Raw genomic sequence first — 10,751 nt, 5'->3', positions numbered from 1 at the left:
GATAGCTGTATTTATCCTGTTAACTGGTTTCCAGATCCCAGCTGGCACTGCCCCATGTCAGCACTGAAAACCCCACCGTCGTCCTGCATAAACTTACAGGTGGCGAAGCATATTAATGCTCCACCTTAAAACACGGGTTCAGCCGTGACATACTTTTTATATTTCAGAACTTTAATTGCCAAAATACAAAAGACTAATTTTTTTCTAACTTGCTGGCCTCCCCAAGGTGCGATGCTTAGGGAGCCATGAGACATCACCTGTTACTCAGAACCCTGTCATCCTCGGCAGGCAGCGGGCTGGCTGCGGCTCGGGTCTCCAGTGGGGGCCAAGTCTTGGGCACCCCGAGTCCCGGCTGGGCCGCGATGACGCGGAATAACGCCACCACCGTCACCAACCTTCTCTTTCCAAACCTAACCCCTGTCCCCTGTCGGGAGGTAGTCGGGGCATCGATGTGTGGATGTCTTCGGAGCCGGTCTCCTTCGCCCCTGGGCCTGGCGTCAGTAACCTGCCCCTAGGGCAGGGGTGCCGGCGAGCGCGCCCGCCCGTCGCGCCCACGTGCAGTGGCCGCTTCAGCGACTGCAGCCGCCTCCTTCTCTACCCCTCCTCCTGGGGTCTCTAAAAAACACCCCACCAGAATGACGTCTGCCCAGCCCGCAGTCCATCGCCCAGCCACCGGTCCCGTCCTCCATCGGACCCTCCTGCGGCCAGTGTGACGGGACAGTGTGCGCCTGTCGCCCAGGATCTTCTGGGGAAACCAGGGCCCCGCAGGTATAAGGGCCGCCGGAAGCGGCGTTGACCCCACAAAGCGGCTGAGGGGCCGGGCGTCACCCCCGCTCACCCGACCTCGGGGCCACAGCGGCCCCGCCGCGCCCCCGACAGCGCCCGCCCGCCGGCCCGCCACTGCGCACGCGCGCGCCGCGCCCCGGAAGGGCTTCTGCGTCCGGCCGGCGACCCGGAAGCAACCCGGGCTTCGGGCGGGAGGATACGAGCGCTTCGGAGGCAAGGCCGGACCGCACAGCTGTTACCCCGACGATGGCGGGGACGGCGCTCAAGAGGCTGATGGCCGAGTACAAACGTGAGTTCCGGGCCGGCGCGGAGCCCTGGGCGGCGCCGTGCCTCCTCCCGGCCCCTCGTGCCGCCCTGGCTCGGCCTCCCTGGCCCCGGCCCCGGCCCTGGGCCCCCGTCCCCGGCCGCTGCTCCGAGAGGCCCTGGGCGCGCGGGCCGGGGGCGCTGCGGGCCGCCTCTGGGCGGTGTGCGGGCCCCGGGGTCGGACTCCTCGCCGCACGGAGCGTGCCCCTTTGTGCACGGGAGGAGCGAGCGCGTCTTGTGGCGGTAACTTGGGAGCCGCAGGGTCTCCGGGCTGCGCCTCCTCTCCCGGTGTCGGTACGTGGTGCGGAGAGCGCTCGGGAGGGGCGAGGCCACGTTCCTGCCGCCTTGGTTTAGAAATGCGTCAGGAGTGACGTCCAGTGTCCGTTTGTTCCTTAGTTCTGGCTTTGGCCCTTTCGGTAATGGAGAGAACTCCCTGCTTCCAGCGTGCGGGGAGGGGGCAGCGAAGCCGAAAGTGCCCGCGAGAACTTAAAGGGCCGGTTTAGGGGAGAAGCGCGTTGTGGTGAGTTCGCGGTGAAAGGTCGCGTTCTGGTTTTCTCGCCTAAGGAGCGGAGCGTTTGGACGGTGCCACCCCCGTCCTCCTAGGCAGTGCTCAGCAAAGCGCCTTAGTGCTTCCCGAGCCGTCCCTCTGTCCAGCCCGCGGAATGCTCCCGGGACAGTTGCCGTGACCCGCCCGGGGGTGCCATTCTGAGCTGGGGGCCCGAGTGGCAGCCCGCTCCTGGGTGACAGCAGGGCCTGCGTGTGCTTCCCGGCTCTCCCACCTTGGCTCGCCCCTTCGCCTCTGCGCGTCCCTCACCTGGAGACGCGAACGCCTCACGACAGACCTCATAGGTAGCTCTTGATCATGTTCGATGTTGTTGTTGTAGTTACATTGCACGTACCTTCGGAAGAAAGTTGAAAATAATGACTTAATGAAAATAATTGATACATATGCATGCAGCTCAGTTTCCTAAACCATGTTGGTGGCACTGCGTGGGGAGAGGTGATTAGCAAACTGTCGCAGATGCAGGCGCAATAAAATAATTTGGACAATACTCTCCACGTTGGGCCCTCTGGAGTAGGAACAGATGCTTCCGGGAGACTTGAGAGTGAGGGGACACGGGGGTGAGGTGGGGGCTGTGGCCTCTGTCTCCTGGGAGTCCTTCGGTTCCCTGCCACCCTGCTCTGTGCTTCTGTGTCTGGCTTAGTCTGTTTGGCCTTGTTTCTAGACCACGAGTGAGTATTATCTTTCTTGTTTCTGTGGAGAAGGAATCTGTTAAGCCCCTTCACGGGAATGAAGTTCCGGCTGCTGCTTCAGTCCAGTCGTTGTTTTGTTGAACTTGTATTTCCTCAGGATATTTGCATTGGCCAGGGCGATTTTTCTCTTCACTCAAAGCTTCATCCATTATTTCAACCATGTTGTCAGTTTGCAGTAATGGAATGTATATAATATTTGACTTTCAAAGCTGTATCACAGAAGTGTATTATGTGTGCGTGTTAATATGTGGCACGTGGGAGCCTGTGCCGGCAGAAGTGTACACATGTCCCGAGATCCCTGTCCCCGCTTACGCAGTGGGACACCAGCCTAGGCTCTGCTGAGAGGGGACTTTGCAGCTGTAACTGGCTTACTAACGACCTGACTTTAAGACAGGACGATTATCGTGGATTATCAGGGTGCAACCCAGTAATCGCACGAGGCCCCAACACAGAAGGGGAAGGCAGGAGAGGAGAGGCGGGAGAGGAGGTCCTGAGGAGGGGAACTGGGAAGAGGGGCCAGGAGCTCAGGAAGGTGGAACCTGAGAATGAATGGTCCCTGGCCGAGCAGCCAGGAACCTGGACCTCATCCTACAGCCGTGGGAACCAAATTCCCCAACACCCGGAATGGGTTTGGGGGGCCGCCCTGCCAACACCTTGACTGCTGCCTTGTGAGACTAAGCAGAGAACCTTCCTGCCCAGCCTCTGACACAGGAAGCGCGTCGTGGGGGGTTGCTGTAAGCCACTGAGTGTGTGGTGAGTTGTCCTGTGAGCGATAGGAAGTGAAGTCTGTTGTTGAGGGGTGTTGTTGTTGCTGTGTCTTAGTAACGTGGTCATGTTCCACTGACTGATTCTTGTCTTTTGTGTCTTAGCGTCTAGTTCGTCCTCCTACCAGTCTGCAAGGTGGCACACCCACACAATCAGCTGCCCTGTGGCAGGGGCTTAGATAGGCTTGGCCAGGGTCAGGGCCAGGCGTGCTGTCCGTCCGTCACCGTCGCAGGAGTGCAGTCGACCTTGGCTATGATTCTGCCCAGGCCCCCGCTTTTACAGGAAGTTGAACACTGGAGAGGCAAAATGATTTGCTTCGGTTCTTAACACGAGAAAAGGAGCCAGGTAAAGAACGCAGTGTTTTAAACGGATGCCTTGTTTAGATGTTTGTCTTCACTCCTCCCCTGGCCTTTCCCAGGACGGCAGAGGTAGACTTGGGTTTGAGTGTCCGGGGCTGCCCTAACAAAGTGCACCAGGGGGTGTCTTAACACGACAGACACGTGTTCTCTCACAGTTCTGGGGCCGGAAGTCCCACATCAAGGTGTCAGGAGGGCCGCTCTCCCTCTGAAGGCCCTGGGGAAAGGCCCTTCTCGCCTTTCTGGCTTCCGGTGGCTGCCACCATCCTTGGCATTCCTTGGCTTGTGGTGGTGTCACTCCGGTCTCTGCCTCTGTCTTCACGTGGCATCTTCCCTCCTATAAAAGTGCCGGTCAGTGAATTAGGGCCACCCTAGTCCAGTGTGACCTCATTGGAACTTGAGTTCGTCATCAGGCCCCCATTTCCAGATGAGGTCACTGTCACAGATTCTGGCGGACATTAATGAACCCAGTGCAGTAGGAACCCCAAACTCACGTGTATAAAACTGAGCCCCTACTCTTGCTGCACAGTGTTGCTCTCCGTCATCCCCATCTCAGTTGGTGGCAGTTGTTTGGGCTCCAAACCGTAGCTCCAGCCTGCTGCCAGGAGTAACCCGCTGTCCTACCCTCAGACTTGATCCAGAGTCGCACGCTGGCCCACACCAGTCCTCTGGCCTGGATGACGCAGCCCAGTCCCCACGGGTCTCCTGCTTCTGTTCTTCCGCATTCGGTTCTAGTCTTAACACAGCAGAAGCCACTCTGCCCAGGACCCTTGGTGGCAGTAAAAACCAAAGTCCTGCATCAACCTGCCAGGCTCTGCCCTTCTCCTGCCTCCTGGACCTCCTCTACTTCTCTGTTGGGCACCCTCCTCTCCAGCCACCCAGCGGCGTCGTTGCCACACTCCTGTCTGCGCCTGGGCACTTTCTTTCCTTGGATGTTTTCATCACGTGTGCCCTGCTCCCCTGGAGAAGCCATCCCAGAACCACCAGACTCAAGCTGGCCTTCCTGTCTCTGTCATCTTTCCCTGTCATTAACCCTTTTAGCTTTTTAAAACATTTTGTGAAGTGTATTATATATGTAAAAGTATAAAACATATACATATTCTATATGTGAAAGTGTAAAATGAACTCAAGACACCCAGTTTGAGCAAGAGCATTAAGTGACTTAGAAATCTGTGTGTCTTCCCACCGCCACCAGAACTCAACGGCCGCTGAATTTTGTGTAAATTGTTCTTGACCTTTTCTTCATAGTTTAACCACTTAATATACCTCTAAACAACATACTGTTTTTGTACTAATAGGAATGGAATTGCACAGTATGTGTGCTGCGAATTGACTCTTGCTCAGCTGTGTTTCTGAGATTCATTCATGTTGAAGCATACTCGTATGTCGAGTTCATTTTCAGTCTGAGTAGTGTTCCATTTTATGAATGAGCCAGAATGTATCGTTACGTTATTGATGGACATTTGGGTTGCTTCCAGTTCTGGATAAGTGCACCGATACTGCTGCTCGGGACATTTTGGTACCCAGCTGCAGGGTGTAATACTTGCACTGTCAGCTCTCCTGGTTCTCAGTGTGTTGTTCCCACATACGTTGCATTGAATGTTCTCGGAACACCTTGGTTGTGCAGGGTTCTGTTTTCACCAACCTGATGGGTGTGACGTGGTTCCCGGTTTTGATTTGTATAGCATGGTTATGAGTGAAGTTCACGTCCATCATGTTTATAGGCCATTCGTGCTTTTTCCTTTGTGAAATGTCTATTCATGTGTTTGACCAAATTTCCATGGGGTGGTTTGTCTTTTTATTGATTGATGGGCGTCCTTCATGGGTTCCCTACCGTTTTATATATCCCTAGTCCTTTGTTGGTTGCATGTGTTAGTTACGTTTTCCCTCTTTGTGATGTGTTTTTCCAGACTTGGTGGTGTCTTTTTTCCCCAGCCACCTTTTTTTCAGAAAAGCACTTTTACTCGTATGAGGTTTAATTGACATACAGTAAGCTAATATATTTAAAGTGTGCATCCGAGGAGATCTGAGGAACACACACATCCATGCAAACCATCACCACATTCAGGAATGACCCTCCCACGCCCTCTGAAACTTCCTCCTGCCTCTTTGTAAGCCAGTCCTCCTTTTCCTCCTGCGCCCCCAGGTCCCAGGCAACAACTGGTCTGCTTTCGGTCACTAGGAGTTTTGCATTTTTGTCAGCATACTCCCTTCATTTTCATTCAGCATCATTGTAGCGCGATCGATCCATTCCAGCTGTCAGCGTACACAGTTGTCTCTTACGACCCATTGTATTTCTGTGCTATCAGGTGTAACATCTTCTCTTTCATTTCTGATTTTGAGTCCTCCTTTTTCTTTGTCAATTTTTTCAAAGAACCAGCTTAGTTTCATTGTTCTTTCCTATTGTGTTTTTAGTCTCTTTCATTCATTTCTCCTCGAATTTTTGTTATTTCCTTCATTTCTTCTTTTTCTGGTTCTTGGAGGTGTGAAGTTAGGTTGTTTCTCTGACACTTTCCTTGTTTCTTGAGGTAGGCATTAATTGCTACAAACTTCCCTCTTAGCACTGCTTATGCTGCGTCCCATAAATTTTGGTATGTTACATTTCCATTTGTCTCGGTATTTTTTTATTTCTTCTTTGACCCAGTGGTTGTTCAGCAGCATGTTGTTTAATTTCCACGTATGAGGTCTGACAATTAAGTTTGAGAACTCATCCTAGAAAAAGTGCTACATCCCTCATTGCTGAATATCACTACGGTCACCTTCGAAGGACTCCCCTTGGGAAGCTATGCACCGACGCCAGTGCCTAGTCCACCCTTCAAAGCAATTTTGGAACTCTTTTTCTGGAATGGCCATCAGAGCTGTCATCGTATTACCCTTGATGTCCTGAATGTCATCAAAATGTCTTCTTTTCAATATTTCCTTTCTCTTTGGTAAAGAAAGAAGTCACTGGGGGCCAGATCAGGTGAGTCGGGAGGGTGTTCCAATACAGTTATTTGTTTACTGGCTAAAAACTCCCTCACAGACAGAGCCATGTGAGCTGGTGCATTGTTGTGATGCAAGAGCCATGAATTGTTGGTGAAAAGTTCAGGTCGTCTAACTTTTTCACGCAGCCTTTTCAGCATTTCCAAATAGTAAATTTGGTTAACTGTTTGTCCAGTTGGTACAAATTCATAATGAATGATCCGTTTGATATGAAAAATAGGTTCTCAGCAGCACTGCAACAAGTTTACAAACTTCATTGTGAGACCTCATATTTATAAATTTTCCAGTTTTCTTCATGTGATTGATTCCTGGTTTCATACCACGGGGGTCAGAAAGATGCCTGATATGATTTCAAACCTTTTAAATTCATGAAGACTTGTTTTGTGGCCTGACATATGCTCTATCTTGGAAATGTTCCATGTGCACACTGTTGCTTTGGATGGAATGTTGTGTAAATATCTGTGAAGTTCATCTGTTTCAGGCCGATGTTTCCTTATTGATTTTCTATCTGGATAATCAGTCCACTGATGTGAGTGGGGTATTGAAACTCCCAGGTATTCTGTATTGCTGTCTGTTTCTCCCTTTAGGTTTGCCAATGTTTGCTTTGTATATTAATATTTAGATGGTCCTATGGAGCGTGCATAAAATTTACAAATGTTGTATCTTCCTGTTGGGTTGACCCCTTTATCATTACATAACTCTTGTCTTTGTCTCTTTTTACCATCTTTGTTTTAAGTCTATTTTGTCTGATCTAACCATAGCTACTCCAGCTTTCTTTTGGTTTCCATTTGCATGGAATATCTTTTTCCATCCCTTCACTTTCTGTCTGTGTGTCCTTACATCTAAAATGTGTCTGTTTCAGGCAGCGTATAGGTGAGTCTTGATTTTTTTTTATGCATTTGGCCACTCTGTGTCTTTTGATTGGTGAATTTAGCCCATTTTCATTTAAGGTAATTACTGACAGCCATGTGCTTATTACCTTTTTGTTAATTGTTTATTTTGGGGGGGGCTGTTTTTGTAGTTCCCCTCTGTTCCTTTCTTCTCTTGCTCTCTTCCTTTGTGGTTTGATGACTTTCTTTAGTGGTATGTTTATATTCCCTTCTCTTTACCTTTTGTGTATTTACTATATAGGTGGTTACCATGAGGCTTATATACAATCACTTACATCTATAACAGTCTATTTAAACGAAGTTTGATCCACTGTAAAGCTCAGCATTATTACTCTCCTCACCCCCACGTTTTCTGTATTTGAGGTCACATTTTACATCTTTTTATCTTGTGTGTCCCTTAACTAATTATTGTAATCATAGTTATGTTACCTGCTTCTGTCTTTTAACCTTCATATTAGCTTTGTAAGTGATTAATTCAATACTTTTACTACATATTTACTTTTCCAATGAGATTTACTCTTTCATGTGTTCTTGTTACTAATTAGTGTCCTTTTTTTTCATATTAAGAAGTACCTTTGATGTATCTTGTAAGGCACATTTAGTGTTGATGAACGCCTTTAACTCTTGCTTGTGTGGTGAACTATCCTTCAATTCTGATTGATAACTTTGCGGGGTAGAGTATTCCTGACTGGCAGTTTTATTTTTCTTTCAGCACTTTGAATACGAGTTTATTGTGACACTCCTTTCTGGCCTGGAAAGTTTATGCTGAGCAATCTGATAGTCTTATGGGGGTTCCCTTGTATATAACAAGTAGTTTTTTTTTTTTTTTTGCTACTTTATGGATTCTCTCCTTGTCTTTCACTTTTGGCACTTTAGTTGTAATGTCTTGGTGTGGGTCTCCTTGGGTTCATTTTATTTGGAACTCTCTGGGCTTCCTGGATCTGGATGTCTGTTCCCCAGGTTAGGGAGGTTTTCGGCCATTATTTCTTCATGTAAGATCTCCAGCCCTTTCCCTTCTCCTTCTGGGAGCCATATCATGTGAATGTTAGTCTTTTTGATGTTGTTCTAAACGTTCCTTAAACTTTCTCCACTTCCTTTCATTCTCCCATAAATCCCTTAGACTTTCCTCCCTTTCTCTCATTCTTTTTCCTTTTTGCGGCTCTGACTGGGTGAGTTCCATGGCCTTGTCTTCAAGTTCACTCGTCCTATCGTCTCCATCTAGTCTGCCACTGAAACCCTCTAGTGTGTCTTTCAGTCACACTGGTGTGTTTTAGCTCTGTGACTTCTGTTTGCTACTTCCTTATACTTCTCATGTCTTAGCTGAAGTCCTGTGTTCATCCATCCTTCTCCCCGTTCAGTGAGCATCTCTGTGACCCCACTGTGAACTCGTTCTCAGGTAGATTACTTATCTCCGTTTCATTAAGGTTTTCTTGTTCTTTCATCTGCAACATATTCCTCTGTTTCTTCATTTACCTGACCCTCTGTGTTGGTTTCTATGCAGTAGATGAAACAACCACTTCTCCCGTCTTGAAGGAGTGGCCTCGTGTAGGAGGTGAACCTGTCGTACAACTCTGCCTCTCTGCTCTTGGTTGTCTCACAAAGCTCTGCACTTGTCCAAGCAGCCTGTTCTATTTTTATAGCTCCCAGCGACTGAGGATGTGCCACGATCTGTCATTGTCGCCAAGGGGAAGATCTCACCACCTAGATTCGGGCTGACTGGAAGCCAGACCCTCAGGCAGCAGCTTTCAAAAGGGTGCACATATCCCCAGCCTGGGGGACCACAGGCGTAAGCCCCACTGATCACCAGAGCCAGGTGATCTAGAGGTGTCCCCTGGGTGGCAGTCATAGAGCTTGGGGCTCCTGACGAGTTTACAAGCTCTTTTCTGGGTGATATGGGCGAGCTGGAGCAAGGCAGAGGGAGAGCGCCAAGATGGCACCCACAGCCTGTGTTCCTGGAGAGCATGTATGCCAAACTGGAGCCTGCTCCTCAGGCCCAAGCTCCGGGCAAGCAGAGTGACGTCCTTCCCAGAAAGATGGGGGTGTGCCTCAGTCCGCTGTCTGCAGTGCCCTGGGGGGGGGGGGTATCCTGCCAGGAATCGTCTCTCCGGCTGCCACAGTCCTGTGGGACCCAGGAATGCAAGATTCCCTCCCCGCCCTCCCCCACTGCCCCCCTCCGGCCCCCTGCGACCACAGCAAGGCAGTCAAGGGGCTGCCCTTTGCAGCCACAAAACCCAGGGCCCCGGACGTGTGTAAAGCTCCCGTCCAGGAGAGGGACACTGGAGCTCGCAGAGGGGTGAGCGGGAGCCAGCGGCGGCCTGCCTTCTCGGGTCTCGGCAGGTTGCCGTCAGCCCGAGATGCGGCCCATTCGGAGCCTGCCCCGTGCAGTCAGGCGACGGGCCAGCAGGCCTCACAGAGATACCACACCCCTGGTCTGTGCTGCTTGCTCTGCTCTGGGGCTTGCAGCTGCTGAAGGACTCGGTCTCCATTGGTTACCGTCCTGTGGGACCCAAGGGCGTGAGCCCGACTGGCCCTGAGCCAGGCGATGTGGAGGTGTCTCCTGGCAGCAGTCACAACATTGGGGTGCCACAGCAGGGTATGGACTCTGCTGTGGGTGACACCAATTATACACTCCCAGGAGACCGGGATGCAGGCCCTGTGGCCTCTAGAGCCGGGTGAACAAGAGGCGTCCCTTAGGCGTCAGCTGCAGAAGATGGGGCACCAGATGCTGTAAGGCTCCCTTCCAGGAGAGCCTGGTGTTTGAGCTCGGAGGAGGGACAGGCGAAGGTGGTGCCCCCGCTCTCCGTCCCGGGGTGTCCCTGCAGGGCAGTACAAGCAGGTGAGCCCCCTCACTGTAAGTCTGCACCACTGGCTGGGCCTGAGCTGGGCCTGGGTGGATGAGTCCAGTGCGGTGGTTTCGCAGGTGGCCAGTCTTGTGGGTGTCGGGACGCGGACCCCTGGGTTTTCAAAGTTAGATGTTTTGGGAGCTCGTTTCCCAAGTGTAGGTCTTAAAAGTCAGGGATCCCAATGTGGGGTTCGAACGCTCACTTGTCAGGGAGAAGCTCGGGGTGTGAGTCCCACTCCGGGTCCCAGCGCCGGGGGCGGAATTAATGATGAGATGTGTCCCAGCTCTTCCGGCCGTTTTCCTCCCGCGTGGCCGATGTGTCGTTGTTCCTCAGCCAGCCTTTCGGGTTTTTTTAAAGAAGACATTGATCCATATGTAGCTGTAAACTCAGCGTGTCCGCTCTGGGCAGTGAGTTCAGCATCTTTTTATGTCACCATCTTCTTGTGGTTTCAGTTCTCATTTCTCTAATGACGGTGACATTTTACGTGCTTACATGCCACCCATGTGTTTTTTTTAAATGACAATGTCTTGAGTTTTCTGTTTATTTTTTAATTGTGTTTATTGTATTAAATT

The 10,751-nt window shown here is 50.9% G+C and overlaps 1 protein-coding gene across 1 annotated transcript in view; it reads left to right on the top strand.

Moving 5' to 3' along the window:
• Nucleotides 1-951: 951 nt before the first annotated feature.
• Nucleotides 952-10,751, top strand: part of UBE2G2 (ubiquitin conjugating enzyme E2 G2) — a 33,224-nt gene continuing 23,424 nt past the window's right edge. Inside the window, exon 1 of the mRNA XM_033088755.1 lies at nt 952-1,075. Coding sequence (XP_032944646.1) covers nt 1,033-1,075 — 43 coding nt within the window. The 5' untranslated portion in view covers nt 952-1,032. The remainder of the gene's footprint in view (nt 1,076-10,751) is intronic.

The sequence above is a fragment of the Rhinolophus ferrumequinum genome, chromosome 2 (genome assembly GCF_004115265.2).
Source record: "Rhinolophus ferrumequinum isolate MPI-CBG mRhiFer1 chromosome 2, mRhiFer1_v1.p, whole genome shotgun sequence".
In the NCBI taxonomy this organism is placed as follows: domain Eukaryota; kingdom Metazoa; phylum Chordata; class Mammalia; order Chiroptera; family Rhinolophidae; genus Rhinolophus; species Rhinolophus ferrumequinum.
This window is presented reverse-complemented; position numbering and strand designations above follow the sequence as displayed.